Genomic DNA, 20,623 nt, shown 5'->3' with positions numbered 1-20,623 from the left:
CCTGACCTTTAATCATAGTAAAAAAAATTTCCCGTCTTAGTCAGTTAAGATCACTACTTTAGTTAAGACTGTGAAATGTCGAATAATAGTAGAGAGAATGATTTTCTTTCAGCTTTTATTTCTTCATCACATTCCCAGTGGGTCAGAATTTATATATACTCAATTAGTATTTGTAGTCATTGCCTTAAATTGTTGAACTTGGGGTCAAACGTTTCGGTAGCCTTCCACAAGCTTCCCACATAAGTTGTGGATTTGGCCCATCTCCTCCTGAAAGAGTGGGTGTAACTGAGTCGTTGTAGGCCTCCTTGCTCGCACACGCTTTTTCAGTTCTGTCCACAAGACTTTTCTATACGATTGAGATCAGGGCTTTGTGATGGCCACGTCCAATACCTTGACTTTGTTTCCTAAGCACATTTTCGCCACAACTTTGGAAGTATGCTTGGGGTCATTGTCATTTGGAAGACCCATTTGCGACACAGTTTTAACTTCCTGATGATGTCCTTGGATGTTGCTTCAATATACTCACATAATTTTCTGCCTCAATGATGCCTCTATTTTGTGAAGTGAACCAGTCCCTCCTGCAGCGAAGCACACCCACAACTGATGCTGCCACCTCCCGTGCTTCAACGGTTGGGATTGGTGTTCTGCGAAACTGCAATCATGACCCTTTTCCTCCAACATAAACAATGGTCTTATTTGGCCCAACAGTTAATTTTTGTTTCAATCAGACTAGAGGACATTTCTCCAAAAACGTACGACCTTTGGTCCGCATGTGCAGCTGCAAACCGTAGTTTGGCTTTTTATTGCGGTTTTGGAGCAGTGTCTTCCTTGCTGAGCGTCATTCAGGTTATGTCGTATAGGCCTCGTTTTACTGTGGACATAGATACTTTTTGTACTGTTTCCTTCAGCTCTTCACAAGGTCTCTTGCTGTTGTTACTGGGAATGATTTGCACTTCTCGCCACAAAGTATGTTAATCTCTAGGACACAGACGCGTCTCCTTCCTGAGCGGTTAGACGGCCTGCGTGGTTCCCATGAGTGTTATGACTTGCGTACTAATGTTTGTTCTTTTTTTACAGATGACGTGGTACAGCTTCATGCGTTTGGAAAATTGCTCCCAAGATGAACCGACTTACTGGAGGTCTTGCTGATTTCTTTTGATTTTCCATGAGTCAGCGAAGAGAGAGCAGAGTTTGGCCTTAAAATACATCCAACAGGTACAATCCAATTGACTCAAATTTAGCCAATTTACCTAACAGAAGCTTCTTAGCCTGACATAACTTCTATGCTGTTTTAAAGGCCACAGTAACATTCGTGTATTTAAATTGCTGACCCACTGGAATTGTGATATACAGTGAATTATAAGTGAAATAATCTGCACAACAATGTCTGAAAAAATGACTTGTCATGCACAAAGTAGATGTCCTAACTCGACTTCCAAAACATAGTTTGTTAACAGAGAATCTGTGGGAGTGCGTTGAAAAACAATTTAATGACTCCAACCTAAGTGTATGTAACTTCCGACTTCAACTGTATTAACTTTATTCTATTCTACGTATTTAGGCTATGTCACTTGTCCTCCGACATTTAGATTTGATAAAGTGCAAATATTATATTATCATGGAGCTTCTCACAATGACATTTTACCACATGACCAATCCTCATGAGATCCTGAAACAACAGATTCCTGATGTTAGAAAGTGAGAGCCCATTTATATATGATAGGGAATGGTTAAGTAGGCATTCTGTCCGATTTTCTGTTTGGAATTATGTGGCTAGTGACTAATGCCGCATATAAAACAACTTTGAAACTCAAGTCATGACACCGTGATCTTCAGTAGAAACGTCGGAGCTGTAAAAAGAGGCCCGGATTCCTGAGTGGAATCTCGAGTTGGATGACAGTTCAATAGATTTTTCACCAGTCAGAGCTTGTTTTTTTTCCCAGAGTTCCCCAGTTGTTTTGATGCACTGAAGTAGTAGTATGACATTTCTGAGTTCCCTGGCAGTTGTTTTGAACACACATAACATCATCCTAAATTCTCCATATAACACATGATGGAAAGGGAGACCATACTGGCCTAGATAGTTCTTTGTTGGTGTGGAGCAGAACCCAGAATTGAACCTATTTGTAAACTCGGGCCGAGAGAGTCTGGTTTAGTACCCTATGACATGGCACAGCCTCACGTGGTGGCTGTCATTACCCTCATACAGAAAACAATACTGGCCATAGGCCAGTTAGGTAAATGCCATGATGGGTCCGGTCCATCTTAACCAGTGATCAGTCTAAATTGGGTGTTTGACATAGAATATCATTAAGTGCCTATAATGGTGGCCCTCAAGGGAAAAAAAATTGGCCAGTGTTTACTTTGAGGTCCCAGTCCGTCCATGCCCCTACCAATCAGGGCCCAACCCTGGGCTACAGTCTTGTGTGCTCTGATAAGCCAAGGCAGCAACCAGGGTTATAGCTCTTTTTCAATGTTTACCCCATTAGTCAATGTTGGCAAGATGGCGGCGATCCAACGAGAAAATCCTTGCCCTCCCATGTAACCTATGTCTTTTTCTTTGTTCTAATTTCAGTTAAAGTGACAGTTAATCAAAAATATATGAAAACACTAATGTTATGTTGCTTTATCGTCATATGGAGAGGACAACAGAATCTTGCATGACCTTTGATTACAAACATACGCAAAGCTTTCATGTACAGGACGTGACTAAAAAGTGGTGTTCCGTTCACATTCGTGTTCCGTGTTTGTTTATGTCTCACAATCCTGACAAGGGAAGTAGTTGTTATGTGAAGTCATGAATAATATGCATTCAACTCATGTGAATCAAGTTACTCTGACTGCAAGGCCCTACTGCGAATGTTGGCAGTCGCTAGCAATGGAATATAATCTTTTTGTTGGTGTTTACGTGGAGAAAAGCTTACTTTCCTCTCACGTTATTACTTCACTTTCAATTCATGTTTATTTTTTTTTAAGTGGGTAGTGTCTATAACCCACTCCTCCCTCCTTCGTATATTAGTCCTGTTTGAAAGTTTAATATTGATCTGTCAACTGTAGTCAGTGTCATAAGTGAATGTGGTTTTCATCAACTATACCTTTTATGGCTAGCGTTATTTTTAATGTATTATAACTGAAGTATTAACAGAGAGAAGGAAATCACAAGAGGACGCTTTTGGGTTCAGCTAAGAATGATACAATAGTTAACAGAACAGGTGGGACCTAGAAGACAAGGATTTTGGATGGATGGTCCGACCTATAACACATGTTTTTCATATCCACCAGTGTGTAAGTACTCCGTAAGTAAAAAATTACTTAAAATACTACTTAAGTAGTTTTTTTTTTGTATTGTACTTTACTTACTATTTATATTTTTACCAACTTACTTCTTACGTTTCACTACATTCAAAAGAAATAATGTACTTTTTACTCCCTTACATTTTCCTGACACCTAAATGTACTTGTTATTTTTGACAGGAAAATGGTTTTTTTTTTGAATTTCACACACTTATCAATGAGAACATACATGGTCATCCCTACTGCCTCTAATCTGGTAGACTCACTAAGACACAAATGTTGGTGTGTAAATGATGTCTGAAGTGTTTGGAGTGTTCCCTGGATATCCATCATTAAAAACATAAGAAAAGTTGTGTCATGGTTTGCTTAATATTATGATTTGAAATGGTTCATACTTTTACTTTTGAATACTTTAGTACATGTGAGCAATTCCATTTACTTTTAATACTTTAAGTATATTTAAAAACCAATATACTTTAGACTTTTACTCAGTAGTATTTTACTGGGTGACTTTCACTTTTTACTTGGCATCTTTCTATTAAGGTATCTTGACTTTTATCAATATGACAATTGGTACTTTTCTACCCATGAGAGGCCCATATAATGACCATTGGTGACAGTGAACACAGACGTGGGACCCCATTTTGAATTTTGCAGCCTGTTGATGGCTGCCAAATGTTCCTAAAATGTTCAATTTCATATTGTGTGTTTTTTTTGTTTTCATCCCTTTTATGTGTTGATGCTTAATCAAAAGTTGACTATGGTCATATACTCATATGACTAGCTACTGTCATAGTAGGCATGGGTGAAAAAGAAAAGTAAAAGTAAATGGCTGATATGAATAGATAATTTACAAGACCTCTACAATAGAGTAGTAGAAGTTTAAATGGTATAGCGAGGTGTACTTTTTTTCCCTTTCACCTAGAAGGTCTGATCATCATCAAACAACCATCACTGCACCAATACAGTGACGGTAAGGCCATGACGGCAAGGGTCTGTCTGTTGACTTCCAGATAGAGGGTAGTGTGGGAAAGTGTCACCCGACCGACCACCAGGACTGTAGACCAGACCAGAAAAGAAAGAATATTGACTAACAAGAAAGATAGAAACTAACTGTAATCAATTTACAAATGAGATACGGTGAAAATCAAACTTTGCGATATCTGAAAGCCACCTTGGATAAACCAACGTTTGTTCTGACAAAAAGGTTTTGCCAAGACGCTCCTCTCAATGCATTGGGTTCTGGTGACAGCTTTGGCAGCTGGAATAGAGATGTGACGGGAGAACAGTGGTTCCCCAAAGCCAATTCTTCCTTGGCCGCCTTTCCTTCCAGTTCTCTGCTGCCAATGACTGGAACGAATTGCAAAAATCACTGAAGCTGGAGACCCATATCTTTCTCACTAACTTTAAGCACCATGTCAGAGCAGCTCACAGATCACTGCACCTGTACATAGCCCATCTGTAAATAGGCCATCCAACTACCTCATCCCCATACTGTTATTATTTTTTACTCCTTTGCACCCAGTATCTCTACTTGCACATTCATCTTTTGCACATCTATCACTCCAGTGTTAATTGCTAAATTGTAATTATTTGCCACTATGGCCTATTTATTGCCCTTATCTTACCTCATTTGCACACACTGTATATAGACTTTTTCTCATTGTGTATTGATTGTATGTTGTTTATTCCATGTGTAACTCTGTTGTTTGTGTCACACTGCTTTGCTTTATCTTGGCCAGGTCGCAGTTGTAAATGAGAACTTGTTCTCAAACTATTCTACTGGTTAAATAAAAAAAAACCAAGCCATAAGACTCCCGAACATCTAATCAAATGGACTTCCCAGACTATTTGCATTGTGCCCCCCCCCCCCCCCCCCCCCCCCCCCCCCCCCCCCCCCCCCCCCCCCCCCCCCCCCCCCCCCCCCCCCCCCCCCCCCCCACACAGCTGCTACTCTCTGTTATCATCTATGCATAGTTACTTTAATAACTCTACCTACATGTACATATTACCTCAACTAATCGGTGCCCCCGCACATTGAGACCGTACCGGTACCCCCATGTATAGTCTCGCTATTGTTATTTTACTGCTGCTCTTTAATTACTTGTTACTTTTATTTCTTATTCTTACTCAATTATTATTTTTTCCTGCATTGTTGGTTAGGGGCTCTTAAGCATTTCACTGTAAGGTCTACACCTGTTGTATTTGGCGCATGTGACTAAATGTGATTTTATAATCACTAGTAGGCAGTCACATTCTGAAGTTAAAGTGCCTGTTTTCTGAGCCGTTGTCAATTACTGTATTAGTCACTTCTGTAAATCACTTTTGATGCTAATACAGGGGTCAAGTGTCTTGACAATACCTGCCTATGTATAAGGCAGTTATGCAATTTCAAATGTTAGTCACTGCAGCTGAGGAAATGTGGTTTTAGTGGCTATAGGAGTTTCCTCACCACTCACACATTGATTCAAACCTTTCGCTCACCTCTGCCTAATGTGTTCTCCCAGGCTGCTACCACTAACATCAAGTCAGCCCTCAGTACCAGCAACAAGAAAACCACTCTAGCTGCAGACTTCCAGTTCCCCCCTGAGACCCTGTCCCAACTCAGCCTCAAACCTGCCAGCACAGTAAGACCTCCTGTACACAACAACCAGCATCAAATAAACACATTTTGGGTGAAATGAATGTAACACACACTAGTTGACCCTGTCCTGTGTCTCCATGGTGATGTGCTAAAACAATGTTCAGCCGCTACCAGATACAGTCAGGCCTTCATCACCGTAGCTGATTGGAACTGATATGCTGGTGCAACTGATAAAGTGAAGATTGTGATGCCACTGACATGTGTTCTATGTCAGTAAACGTGTGTGCTCCATGTCAGTAAACGTGTGTGCTCCATGTCAGTAAACGTGTGTGCTCCATGTCAGTAAACGTGTGTGCTCCATGTCAGTAAACGTGTGTGCTCCATGTCAGTTGTGTAAAGAGGGCCAGAAGAAGTTGTCTGGAGAGCTGGAAGGCATCGGAGACTACGACTACAACAACACCAACGACACAGCCAACTTCTGCCCTGGCCTGCAGGTCTGTATTGTAACTCCCGTGTCAGTCTTATACAGTTTCCATTATGTGTCAAGACCACTACAGAGATATCGAACTTGCCACTGTATCATTACCCCCACTAATTCTATAGCTTCAGCCCTATTTTGTTAGTAGCTGGTTTTGTAATTATTTGGCTAATCTCTTTCTCGTCCTCTCTCTACATATCTATTTGACTCTCTCTATAGGGTGGGGACAGTGATGATGGTGAAGGTTTCAGTGGAGGTGCAGATGACACCCAGCCTTCCGCAGACAGTAACCTCGCCTCCTCACAAGACCATGACGACGTGTCCACCTATGGGGAGGACGACCTGGTGCCAGAACCACACCGGGTAAGACTGGTGGGAAGGGGAATGGTTATGGGGAGCCAGTGTTCAGCAAGTGTCATGCTCTGAAATTTGTGTAGAAATGAATAAAGACTAAATATTCTCCAAATAATTGAATGGGTAAACACCAATGTTTTGGGACCCAGTGCCGCCTTCAGGGTATAAATGCTCTGAAATGGCAGCATCATGTTTGAAATGTTGTTAAAGCCCGGCTTTGCCTTTCATTTCAGGTGAACAAGATTGAGATAAACTACGCCAAAACAGCCAAGAAGATGGACATGAAGAGGCTTAAGAACATCATGTGGAATCTTCTGACTGACAGTCTGGAAAAAACAGCCAAGGTCAATTTTAAAGTGTTTTCATGCCTCTCTTTGACTGGCCTCTATGGTTGGCTAATATGTTGTTTTTTCCTCCATGCCTCTCTTTGACTGGCCTCTATGGTTGGCTAATATGTTGTTGTTTTTTCCTCCATGCCTCTCTTTGACTGGCCTCTATGGTTGGCTAATATGTTGTTGTTTTTTCCTTCATGCCTCTTCCTTGCAGACCTAGGTAGAATATCAATAGCTTTTGCTCGACTCCTATCGCTTCTCTCCTCTGTCCTCTCCTCACCTGCTTTTGAAAAAGGTAAAAGGTAGTCAAGGAGAGGAAACAAATGTGCTTGTATGAAGTGAGACTCTCCTGCTCCAATCGCGCTTCATCGGGAAAATCGGGCAAACATTTATTTTGGAATGCCAAAATAAATGTGGCTAGATGTGAAAGACATTTTATAGATAAAAGGATAAGTAGCATATAGTTTTTAAATGTGTGCGTGCTTTTCTCCTATGAGAAAACAGCTGATTCAATGGGGGTGTGGCAGATTTTAAAACACTTCTGTGCTAGAAGCTGAAAGGATACTCTTGTGCATCCTCTGCTGAAGTAGGTAATCAAGGAGGTGAGCACTCCTCTGTTCGCCTACTAACAATTTGACACTCCTTGACCATGGAGTTTCCGGGTCATGGAGGAGTGGACAGACTTGCATAAAGATGGCGATACTTAAGATACTTACTACAAATGCCTAATTTGCAAAGTTCACTGTGTTATACAGTGCTCCCCATTTACTATTGTATTGTATCTGCATTAGCACAGTAAACTTGATTCCGATTCTAGATCCAAGACCATTTTAAAAGCGAGAAAGTAGATTGTGCAGATTTATTGGCAAGTTGAACCATGTCCCGTGCCGTAGTTTAAAAACTGTGGGTATTGCTAAAACAATAACTTAATCTGAATTCCTCCATCTTTATGCACCTTTCGCCATTGAGAATCTTCCCTGGGTTCAAATACTATTCAAAAGCTTTCAAATACTTTGAGCGTTTGCTTAAGTCTGCCAGGAGTCCCAGGTCTGCACTTTTCGATTGGTTCCATTCCAACAGCCAAGCTGAATTTACCACAAATTACATTTGAAATGATTTCAAATAGTATTTGAACCCAGGACTGCTTCCTTGTGGTTGACAGTGTTATGTTTTGTTCTCAGCAGGAGATGGAGAATGCTGAGACTTCAGAGGTGTCTGGGGAGAAAGTCTTCAGTCAGACCACAAAGACCCTGCTTCAAAGGTACCAAGCCTTAGTATCACCACTGGGCCCATACTAAATGGCTATAGTGTTTTCTCAGCTGCCATTGAAGAGAATTGTAGTTGTTTTGCTTCTTCTTTTCATTAAACTAGTAGTGAGATAGAGATGTCATTTATTTAGACATTACTGCCAACTGAGGGACTTTGGATGGTGATGGTCCAAACATTAATTTGCTAAAAGGGATGTGGATGGGACATATGTGCTGATAAATAATGTAATAAAAGCCATGCATTGTTCTCCTTCTGCTGTCACTTCAGCCTGCCCCCCACCATGGCTCAGAACCTGTCTGTGCCCCTGGCGTTCGTCGCCCTGCTGCACTTGGCCAATGAGAAGGTGAGTAGCTACTTCTCTGACCTATTGCACCATGTCATTACTTAAATAAGTTGGTTCTAGATATGGCTATTATGTTGGCATGCAGTGGTAGTACATATCTACATTATTAACTTTTAGAGCTTTTATTAATTGAGCGGGTGTGTGGAAGCATTCACAAACCCTTTAATCTGCACAATTTATTTTGTCTGTGTTAAATATAAACTTGATATGAATCTTTCAGATAGTCGTCAGCATCAAGACTGTTTCCACTTGGTAGTTGAGCGTGAATGAAGAGTTAACCACGCCACTCAATTTTTTTTTGTCATTCATTGTCTGTTTTCTTTAAAAAGAATTTGGAGCTTGTGAAGGTGGACGACATGTCAGATATCGTCATCAAGCAAGGTCAATGAAAAGGGCTAAACAATGGGACTTCAACAGAGACTTGTTTCCTTTTTCTCCTCAATCTGCTTATTCTCACCTTTTCTATGTATATGAAGAATTCCTGGCCATTCCCGCCATATTTAGGTGAAATATGTTATTTCTAGGAAATGTATAGTCAGTGTCCCTTTAAAAAAATGAATCATCTGTTTATTACCTGAATAGTGTTTTAAACACATTTACCTGTACATTCAGTTGAACCTGTCCTTTTTTTGTTTTACATCTATTGTGTGTAAATAACAGTGGAGGCTGCTGAGGGGAGAGTGGCTCATAATAATGTCTGGAATGGTTTCAAACACATGAAAACCATGTGTTTGATACCATTCCATTCCGGCCATTTTTTATGAGTCGTCCTCCCCTCATGAGCCTCCACTTGTAAATAATATAAATGCTTCACTCCTGCCTTCCTCAAGACTGTGTAATGTGTACATACCAAAAATAAAAGTTTGTTTTTCTACATTACACAGGAATCAGGTACAAGCAAACTGCAAGGTAGCTATTTTTAGGTACCGTAATGGTTATTTATGCTCTACCTTGTTATACATTCAGCTGGCGCCATTGGATTGTAGTGTACTCCCTGCAGCCTTGTCATGAATGTCCCAAACTGCACTCCTTTTTACTAGAGCTCTAATGGAATGGGTGCCATTTGGGATGCAGACACAGGCTTAAAACCAGTTGGTCAGGGTTAACAGTGTGTGCGGGCTGGGTGATACCGCGTCAGCATGACTGGTAGAACAGGAGCTGCTGGGATGGGTGGAGTCACTCACTTATTGATCTGGTGGCTGTAGAGGGAGGTTTGCATGTTGATACAGCCTGACTTGTCTGAGCATGTATTGTATGTTGTTACACTGCCTCAATAATCTCTCACCCCCCCTTCCCTATCTTGAATGACACACTACATTTGGAATGTAAAGCAGATAATTGTTTTCCATAGGTCCATTCCCAGCATTAACACTGTATTACATATAATGTAGGCCTACTGTATGAGATTTTGAAATCAAAAGCTTACAGCAAACTACCTACAAGCAACCACACAAAACTGTCGACCTAAAAGCATGTCTGAGACTGAACCTGCATCAGATATGTAGTATCTGTCAGCATGTGATATCAATCCTTTTAGACAAGATCTATCTTTATCACTGGGACATTATTCTGTGTTCAAAACAACTACGAAATCCCTGACTCAGGGCATTCAAGACAATAGTGAACTCGGGGGGGAAAACGAGTTCCAACTGGGAAAAGTAGTTTAATGGTCATCTAACTCGGAATTCCAAGTCGGAAAATGTAGGGCATCATTTTAGAGCTCTGACCTAAAGATCGCCGACGTCATGATTTGACCTCGTTTTTTCCCCTGAGTTCCCAGTTGTTTTCAACGTACTGAATTCGGGGATGTCCGAGTTCCCAGTTATGAACGCGGCATCGGGCCAGACAGCAGATAGGGGGCTGACGTCAATCGACCTGCTGTATTTTATACAGTTCTTGCACACAGAAGTTACAGGTAAAAAGGAAACCGTTCCTTACTGTAGCACCCAGCACATACCAACGATGATCAAGAATCCTGATGTGAAAGGTTGTGGGCTAACCAGCACAACGACATTCTGAGTTGGGTCCATTTTCTTACCTGCTGCAGGTGCTCTAACGCCCTCGTGAGGATGCAAAGTGGAAGCAGAAGACAGAAGAGGTGGGTCAAGGCGAAGGACTGCACTTTAAGGGAGAACAAAAAGTTCATGAGCAACAGGAGGCAACGTAAGCTGTTCAGCAGGAACATCAAACTCGCATAATCCATTTTTAAAAAAAAGTTATACAAATTGGATGTATCGGGATTAATAAAATAAACTCCGGTGGCGATAAACGAAGACTGAAGACAAATGGATAATGATTTGGTAGGTGCTGATCATGGAACGGTCGGTTCTTTTCTGATGTGTTGAACCAGTCTCAATCGAATCCACACATTAATAGCGTAACTTTCTCACTTGAGAATAAATGTAACAGGTTGATTGTGAGTCAACAGTCGCCTGTTTTGCTTACTTACAGTGTGTAAAGTTGTGAAAATGTTCTGTTTTGCCTTCATTCATTGCGCACATTCTATCTGACCAAGAGGTCGCTGGCAGTATCGCTTTTGCGGAAGATTGCGTTTGAATTGTTTAAATTGTAACGTTTGTGTATTTGACATGGCGCCTGTGCACCAATTGTTACTTTTGGTATTTGTTTTGATAATCACCACTAATTGTAGCCTATCTATTCCATAACGACAACAACAATCCATGAAAGTATACCCCTGTCAGAGCATATAAAGAGTCATTATGTAACACTTCAACGACTTTCGCTTGAATCGTCAGCTGGAAAATATAGGAGGATAGTCAGATATACCAAACTCAAATACTACACCTTACTTTTTATGGGCTCTATGGGAGAATACTTGGAGAAACCCGTATGAATGTAGTGTGGATTACTGTACTTTCTCCTCAGGAGTGGATGTCAAGTTTTGAATTGCCACTACAAGGGGGACTTCAGCTAAACTAACACAAACATACATTTGGCCTTTCTTGCCTGTAGCTGGATTGTTCGTTCCCGTCATCTCTGTTAACATGAAACAGTTAATACAGTAAATGGTTTGTCTGGTAATTCATCAGCCTGTTGACTCATCATATTCTCCAAATGAAGAAACATATATGCACAGGATGGAACCTAGGCTATTTTCTACTTCTGAGCTGAGTTTAGACCATTCACAAGGAAGTGGGCAGTTTGGTAGGCCTAATATTGCTTGCCTGGTGTCAGTTGCCTGGGTTGTATGGTCTTGGAGGGTAGATTGTAGACAGACCACTTGACAGGCTCTTCAGCATTAGTTTCTCCCAAATCCATTAGCTAGACACAGTCCAGCGTGTACCCAAGAGTTTGGTTCTGGGTTGAGGTTCAGAGATTACTTAAACATAAATGTCTGATTCATGAGTCAGTCCACAATATCCATGAGATGCACTTTAGAACAAAATTAAAATTAAAACCTGATACATTGTCATTTGCACATTGTAACTGACCAAAATGTGAGGGAAATTACTTGGTATTTACAAGTACATTTTAGAGCAACGTGGAACACAAATCAAGTGCTTAACCCCTGTTCAACATGTTTGGCATGCCAAGGAGTTGTCATATCACAAACAGACTGGCAGTTATTTACTGACCTAAGATCTATAATTCATCTAAATGATTTCCTCATTTATGTCAGCGAAGTGGTTATCTGTTTGATGTATCTCTGTCAAGGACAGAATACAGCCGTCATGCCGAGGTAGTGCAGTGTGTTGTGAGTTTGGATCTCTAACCAGTTGAAGGACTTTCAAATCTTAAAAAAGGCTTGCTTCTCAAGTATTTGAATAAGATACTGTGTAATACTGTATGTAGCCTACTAATCTCTCTAACGTCAGTGAACTTCCTTTGTCAGTATGTAATGTTTCTCTCTTGGTGGGACTTGTCATTTGATAGCAGTCGACCATTCAGTGGGCCTCATACAGGCCAGGAGAAAGCAGGTTGTGAAGGGAGGAGACTGAGAACAGAGGGGGAGGGAGGGAGACGGGTTGTGACGCAGCAAAGCTTACCGTTTCCTGGAGACGCCTGTGTTTTCTGAGCCAGTGAGCCTGCTCATGGGGTTTGGAGAAGAAAGAAAAAACTGATTGCAACATGCACACTCACTCCTTTCTCTTTGTCTCACATACAAAGCCTAACACGTCAGCAACGTCTAATCCAGTCTTTTGCACTTTTAAGTGTAGTGAAGTTCCTCAGCAAACTAACTGGCTCTGGATGTCAAAACTAGCATTTCCTGGCTTACGGGGACCTTCAGACATGTACTGTCAATTAAATGTGCCTATTTAAAATATATATTCCTGACATGGATTTTCATTGGATCTTGTGTGCGTGCGTCTGTTATTTTTGTGCAGGTCTTACGTGATCATTCAAAGGCAGCTATGACATAAAGATATGGACATTCTTCTGACTAGACCGTAAAAGGTTATTTGAGAAGTGATACAGGTGTAAAACTTCCCCACAGGGTTCTCTTCTTAATACTGTTAATGGATTGTTGATAAAGCTTTGTAGGAATAATCTACACCATAACCCCAGTCAGCCCATTAGCAGCATTTGAGTACTTGAGTCCTTTATCATTGGCTTGATGGTCTATATTTCACACAGATATCCTCAGTTTATGAAAACACGTGCTGGATGACTGCTGAAGTGTATTTTCGTCATTGACCTCTTTCGCCTCTGTCTGTCTCTGTCTGTCTTCAGGAGCAGGGAGAGGTGGTGGAGCAGGACAAGGTGAGAACCCTGCAGTCTCAGGTGGAGGGAGTGAAGGACATCATGACCCAGAACGTGGACCGGATCCTGGCCCGGGGGAGAGAGGCTGGACGACTTGATGGGCAAGTCAGAGGACCTGCAGGCTGGGGTTAGTCAGTCCTGCAACACTGCTCCACATCTCTATACATCTCTGTTCGACATTGTCTCTCTCCTCATCATGTGCTCCTCACTGCATTAATTTGTCCTCATTTAACATCTATTGTAACGTCATATTACATCCAATTATTGATACCTAAAGTATTCAATGGACCTAAAGAGTGAACCATGGTGTGGGTTTGTTCAAGGTGTACATTTAAAAAAAAAAAAAAATCTAATTGCAGGCTACAAACTCTCTGAAATGTGTAGACTACATATCTGCAGTTTACAAAGCATTGATTACTGCAAAATGCTGCAAATGATAGAACTTCTGTGAGCGTGTTCCTAGTAGCGTCCCATCTCTTCCTCAGGCTGAGGACTTCAAGCACACGTCCCAGAAGGTGGCTCGCTCCTACTGGTGGAAGAACATGAAGCTGTGGGTGGTGATCGTGGTCATTGTCCTCGTCATAATCCTCATCATCGTACTGCTCAGCACTGGCGTCATCCCAACCAGCACCCCTGTTCCCCCACTTCCCAAACCTACTAAAAGACCAAACTAGTAATGTTTTTCCCCACTGTGTTTCAATGTGTTTTAGCTGAGCTGGTTGCTAGAGAGGATGTCAGTGGGGTTTTTTGTTTTGAAAGATGGGGAAAACTTAGCTGCAATGGTATAGTGAAAGAAAGGGGAATTGAGAGAGGGAAAGAGGGAATGGAGAGAGAGTCTGAAGAAGCATGAGAGCCTTTTGACCTCTATCCATGACCTGATACTCCATCATACACAAACTGCGGGAACTCATGTCATGACCTATGTGGGTTCTCATTGTCCCTGTACTCAGGCCTTGGAAACTCTGGCTAACTCCAGACAACCTGTTGTGAGAGAGGTGGAATTGAACAGCTAACAACTCCCCTTGCTGGTCCAAACGAGTGTCTCAAGCTCCTAGGACTACTGTCAGCCATCTCATAGCTTTGTTAATGTCTTCCTCTCATAGAATAGGCCAATGGCTTTCAGAACAATTGTAATTCAGCAATTGCTCAACTATTTCTTCCCACTTAAGGCTTCATTCATAAAAAATGTATTCATCCAGATAATGTAATCTTGACTAAATTGAAACGGTTAATTGCATAGTAGCTTTTGGTAGGCCTACCTGTATTCTTTAACTACTTGTGGGTTTTAACTCATCTCACTGCCCACTCCAATGTTACAATACCAGCCAAGCTTTGGGGAGGTCAAGGAGTTTACTCCCATGCTTGTATATAGTTATCTTACCTGTATATACATTTGTAAAGCACCCACATGGGGCCCTAAACCATCCCAGTAGTGTAACAATGAGGTTAATTTGAGGCTATTTATTAATGTTTTATTTTTCTCATCCCTACTGAACGTCTTTTCTTTTTTGTTTTTCATGACTGTATTAATGTTGTTTTTAATCAAAACCAATGAAAGAGAATGATATGGACCCCCTCCAGAGTCATATCAGTATATATGTGGTTTAGAGATATAATTGTATTTTAGACAAGTAGGATGTATTGGGAATTTGGGCCCGTTTCAATTAATATAGAATTCTATTATTTTGTTTTTCATTCATTGATGGAGTTCAATCATGTTATATCTGGTTAATTATAGAATAAATAGCATTTACTTCTGCAGTGATTTTGTTAATTATTCTGTTATCTAAGGATGGTTTCTGCCTGATCATAGGGTCACAAGAGGAAGACCCAGTACACTAACACAAAGAGGTTGGTAGAGTTGTTGAATGCACCATGGGAAATTCCTTAATTGTTTTTACTGTGTTCTTACTACTAGGATCACTCTAAGCTAAGCGGAAACAAGAAAGTCTTGAAGAAGTGCTTTCTTTGTGAATTGACAGAACATAATAGTTGAGCCATTACCACAACAGTCAGTGTTACAAGAGTTTTTAAACTAATATTTAATATCTTTGGTGGAATCATTAACAGTATTTTCTTGGACTGTAAATTTGATTTTCCAGTGGGTCCTTACTTTTAGGATTTTTACTCACCATGCATAGACCTCTCCAAATCTCCATCAATGTGTGATATCTCACAGCACAGATCTCAGACAGGAAGAGGGATGAGGTTGCTTGGATGTGATCTACAATGTCATCTTTAATCACAATGTCTCAAGTGTTGTACTGTATGATGGATCACAGCAGTTGGAAATCTGATGACACATTATTTTTCACAATAGCACTGACTCAAATTTGACATCCTCTCTACTCTTGTTTCTCTCCAACAATGAATTTGAGGGTTTTTAACAAAGCACAGATATGTTCCGGGTAGCCTCTAAGAATAACATTGACGGATACGGTGACTGAGTTTTTCAGGAAGTGTATAGGATATGTTGTACCCACTGTGACCATTAAAACCTACCCTAACCAGAAACCATGGATAGATGGCAGCATTTGCGCAAAACTGAAAGCATGAACCAATGCATTTAACCATGGCAAGGTGACTGGGAATATGGCAGAACACAAACAGTGTAGTTATTCCCTAAGTAAGGCAATTAAACAGGCACGTCAGTATAGAGACAAAGTAGAGTCGCAATTCAACGGCTCAGACATGAGATGCATGTGGCAGGGTCTACAGACAATTACGGACTACAGAGTGAAAACCAGCCACGTCGCAGACACCGACGTCTTGCTCCCAGAAAAGCTAAACACCTTCGCCTGCTTTGAGAATAACACAGTGCCGCCGATGCGGCCCACTACCAAGGACTGTGGGCTCTCCTTCTCCGTGGCCGACATGAGTAAGACATTTAAGCATGTTAACCCTCGCAGGCTGCCAGCCCAGGCGGCATCCCTAGCCACGTCCTCAGATCGTGCGCAGACCAGCTGGCTGGAGTGTTTATGGACATATTCAATCTCTCTCTATCCCAGTCTGCTATCCTCATTGGCTTCAAGATGTCCACCATTGTTCTTGTACCCAAGAAAGCAAAGGTAACGGAACTAAATAACTCGCCCCGTAGCACTCACTTCTATCATCATGAAGTGCTTTGAGAGGCTAGTTAAGGATCATATCACCTCTACCTTACACCCTAGATCCACTTCAAATTGCTTACTGCCCCAATAGATCCACAGACTATGCAATCGCCATTGCACTGCCCATTGCCCTCTCCCATCTGGACAAGAGGAATACCTATGTAAGAATGCTGTTAATTGATTATAGCTCAGAATTCAACATCATAAACGTCCTCTCGCGTTTATATTCGTCAAACTTGTGTAAATATTTGTATGAACATAACAAGATTCAACAACTGAGACATAAACTGAACAAGTTCCACAGACATGTGACTAACAGAAATGGAATAATGTGTCCCTGAACAAAGGGGGGGGGGTCAAAATCAAAAGTAACAGTCAGTATCTGGTGTGGCCACCAGCAGCATTAAGTACTGCAGTGCATCTCCTCCTCATGGACTGCACCAGATTTGCCAGTTCTTGCTGTGAGATGTTACCCCACTCTTCCACCAAGGCACCTGCAAGTTCCCAGATATTTCTGGGGGGAATGGCCCTAGCCCTCACCCGCCGATCCAACAGGTCCCAGAAGTGCTCAATGGGATTGAGAGACGGGCTCTTCGCTGGCCATGGTAGAACACTGATATTCCTGTCTTGCAGGATGTGACGCACAGAACGAGCAGTATGGCTGGTGGCATTGTCATGCTGGAGGGTCATGTCAGGATGAGCCTGCAGGAAGGGTACCACATGAGGGAGGAGGATGTCTTTCCTGTAACACAAAGTGTTGAGATTGCCTGCAATGAAAACAAGCTCAGTCCGATGATGCTGTGACACACCGCCCCAGACCATGACAGACCCTCCACCTCCAATCGATCCCATTCCAGAGTACAGGCTTCGGTGTAACGCTCATTCCTTCGAAGATAAACGTGAATCCAACCATCACCCCTGGTGAGACAAAACCGCAACTCGTCAGTGAAGAGCACTTTTTGCCAGTCCTGTCTGGTCCAGCGACGGTTGGTTTGTGCCCATAGGCGACGTTGTTGCCGGTGTTATCTGGTGAGGACCTGCCTTTCAACAGGCCTACAAGCCTCAGTCCAGCCTCTCTCAGCCTATTGCGGACAGTCTGAACACTGATGGAGGGATTGTGCGTTCCTGGTGTAACTTGGGCAGTTGCTGTTGCCATCCTGTACCTGTCCCAGTGTGATGTTCGGATGTACCGATCCTGTGCAGGTGTTGTTACACGTGGTCTGCCACTGTGAGGATGATCAGCTGTCTGTCCTGTCTCCCTGTAACGCTGTCTTAGGCATCTCACAGTACGGACATTGCAATTTATTGCCCTGGCCACATCTGCAGTCCTCATGCCTCCTTGCAGCATGCCTAAGGCACGTTCACACAGATGAGCAGGGACCCTGGGCCTCTTTCTTTTGGTGTTTTTCAGAGTCAGTAGAAAGGCCTCTTTAGTGTCCTAAGTTTTCATAACTGTGACCTTAATTGCCTGCCGTCTGCAAGCTGTTAGTGTCTTAATGACCGTTCCACAGGTGCATGTTCATTAATTGTTTATGGTTCATTGAACAAGCATGGGAAACAGTGTTTAAACAGTGAAGTTAATTGGATTTTTACAAATTATCTTTGAAAGACAGGGTCCTGAAAAAGGGACATTTATTTTTTTGCTGAGTTTAGTACCCTCCAAGCTCATTATTAAGCTCGGGGCCCTGGGTCTGAACCCCGCCCTGTGCAGCTGGGTCCTGGATTTCCTGACGGGCCGCCCCCAGGTGATGAAGGTAGGAAACAACACCGGCACTTCGCTGATCATCAACACAGGGGCCCCACAAGTGTGCATGCTCAGCCCCCTCCTGTACTCCCTGTTTACCCATGACTGCGTGGCCACGCACACCTCCAACTCAATCATCAAGTCTACAACACAACAGTAGTAGGCCTGATTACCAACAATGACAAGACAGCCTACAGAGAGGAGGTGAAGGCCCTGGGAGTGTGGTGCCACGAAAATAACTCACTCAAGGTCGACAAAACAAAGGAATGGATCGTGGACTTCAGGAAACAGCAGAGGGAGCACGCCTCTATCCACATCGATGGGACCGCGGTGGAGTATGTGGACATTTTCAAGTTCCTCGGCATACACATCACTGACGATCTGAAATGGTACACCCACACTGACAGTGTGGTAAAGAAGACGCATCAGCGCCTCTTCAACCTAAGGAGCCTGAAGAAACCCCCCACAAACATTTTTACAGATGCGCAATTAAGAGCATCCTGTCGGGCTGTATCACCGCCTGGTACAGCAACTGCACCACCCGTAACCACAGGGCTCTCTAGAGGGTGGTGAGGTCTGCCCAACACATCACCGGGGGCAAACTACCTGCCCTCCAGGACACCCACAGCACCCGATGTTACAGGAAGGCCAAAAAGATCATCAAGGGCAACAACCACCCGAGCCACTGCCTGTTCACCCCGCTATCAACCAGAAGGCGAGGTCCTTACAGGTGCATCAAAGCTGGGACCGAGAGACTGAAAAACAGCTTCTATCTCAAGGCTATCCGACTGTTAAATATCCATCATTAGGCGGCTTCCACCCGGTTACATCACCCTGCACCTTAGAGGCTGCTGCCCACTGGCCACTTTCATAATGGAACACTAGTCACTTTAATTATGTTTACATATTTTAGCTTTACTCATCTCATATGTACAGTTGAAGTCGGAAGTTTACATACACCTTAGCCAAATACATTTAAACTCAGTTTTTCACAATTCCTGACATTTAATCATAGTAAAAATTCCCTGTCTTAGGTCAGTTAAGATCACTACTTTATTTTAAGAATGTGAAATGTCAGAATAATAGTAGAGAGAATGATTTCTTTCAGCTTTTATTTCTTTCATCACATTCCCAGTGGGTCAGAAGTTTATATATACTCAATTAGTATTTGGTAGCATTGCCTTTAAATTGTTGAACTTGGGTCAAACGTTTCGGGTAGCCTTCCACAAGCTTCCCACAATAAGTTGGGTGGATTTTGGCCCATTCCTCCTGACAGAGTTGGTGTAACTGAGTCAGGTTTGTAGGCCTCCTTGCTCGCACACGCTTTTTCAGTTCTGCCCACAAATTTTCTATAGGATTGAGATCAGGGCTTTGTGATGGCCACTCCAATACCTTGACTTTGTTGTCCTTAAGCCATTTCGCCACAACTTTGGAAGTATGCTTGGGGTCATTGTCCATTTGGAAGACCCATTTGCGACCAAGTTTTAACTTCCTGACTGATGTCTTGGGATGTTGCTTCAATATATCAACATAATTTTCCTGCCTCATGATGCCATCTATTTTGTGAAGTGAACCAGTCCCTCCTGCAGCGAAGCACCCCCACAACATGATGCTGCCACCCCCGTGCTTCACGGTTGGGATGGTGTTCTTCGACTTGCAAGCATGCCCATTTTCCTCCAAACATAACAATGGTCATTATGGCCAAACAGTTCTATTTTTGTTTCATCAGACTAGAGGACATTTCTCCAAAAAGTACGACCTTTGTCCGCATGTGCAGTTGCAAACCGTAGTCTGGCTTTTTATTGCGGTTTTGGAGCAGTGGCTTCTTCCTTGCTGAGCGGCATTTCAGGTTATGTCGATATAGGCCTCGTTTTACTGTGGACATAGATACTTTTGTACCTGTTTCCTTCAGCATCTTCACAAGGTCCTTTGCTGTTGTTCTGGGATTGATTTGCACTTCTCGCACCAAAGTATGTTAATCTCTAGGAAACAGAACGCGTCTCCTTCCTGAGCGGTATGACGGCTGCGTGGTCCCATGGTGTTTATACTTGCGTACTAATGTTTGTACAGATGAACGTGGTACCTTCATGCGTTTGGAAATTGCTCCCAAGGATGAACCAGACTTCTGGAGGTCTTGGCTGATTTCTTTTGATTTTCCCATGATGTCAAGCGAAGAGGCAATGAGTTTGGCCTTAAAATACATCCACAGGTACACCTCCAATTGACTCAAATTATGCCAATTAGCCTAACAGAAGCTTCTATAGCCATGACATAACTTTCTATGCTGTTTAAAGGCACAGTCAACTTCGTGTATTTAAACTGCTGACCCACTGGAATTGTGATACAGTGAATTATAAGTGAAATAATCTGCAAACAATTGTCTGAAAAATGAC

At 42.4% G+C, this 20,623-nt stretch overlaps 1 protein-coding gene and 1 pseudogene across 1 annotated transcript; both read left to right on the top strand.

The window, feature by feature from the left end:
- The first annotated feature begins 5,474 nt into the window (after nucleotides 1-5,474).
- On the top strand, nucleotides 5,475-9,193 carry LOC120063353 (condensin complex subunit 2-like). The gene is made up of 6 exons (XM_039013692.1): nucleotides 5,475-6,372; nucleotides 6,576-6,719; nucleotides 6,944-7,054; nucleotides 8,224-8,303; nucleotides 8,579-8,654; nucleotides 8,984-9,193. Exons 1-6 carry the CDS (start codon nucleotides 6,238-6,240, stop codon nucleotides 9,041-9,043), a joined length of 606 nt encoding a protein of 201 aa, XP_038869620.1. The 5' UTR covers nucleotides 5,475-6,237; the 3' UTR covers nucleotides 9,044-9,193.
- A 1,391-nt stretch (nucleotides 9,194-10,584) lies between these two features.
- LOC120063354 lies at nucleotides 10,585-15,137 on the top strand (annotated as a pseudogene).
- The last annotated feature ends 5,486 nt before the right edge of the window (nucleotides 15,138-20,623 follow it).

The sequence above is a fragment of the Salvelinus namaycush genome, chromosome 18 (genome assembly GCF_016432855.1).
Source record: "Salvelinus namaycush isolate Seneca chromosome 18, SaNama_1.0, whole genome shotgun sequence".
Taxonomy (NCBI): domain Eukaryota; kingdom Metazoa; phylum Chordata; class Actinopteri; order Salmoniformes; family Salmonidae; genus Salvelinus; species Salvelinus namaycush.
This window is presented reverse-complemented; position numbering and strand designations above follow the sequence as displayed.

Coding starts and splice junctions, on each gene's coding strand:
- LOC120063353 (XM_039013692.1), top strand. CDS start 6,238: ATGTCAGTAAACGTGTGTGCTCCATGTCAGTTGTGTAAAGAGGGCCAG. Junction 7,055..8,223: donor GTCTGGAAAAAACAGCCAAG/GTCAATTTTAAA, acceptor TTTTGTTCTCAG/CAGGAGATGGAGAATGCTGA. Junction 8,304..8,578: donor ACAAAGACCCTGCTTCAAAG/GTACCAAGCCTT, acceptor CTGTCACTTCAG/CCTGCCCCCCACCATGGCTC.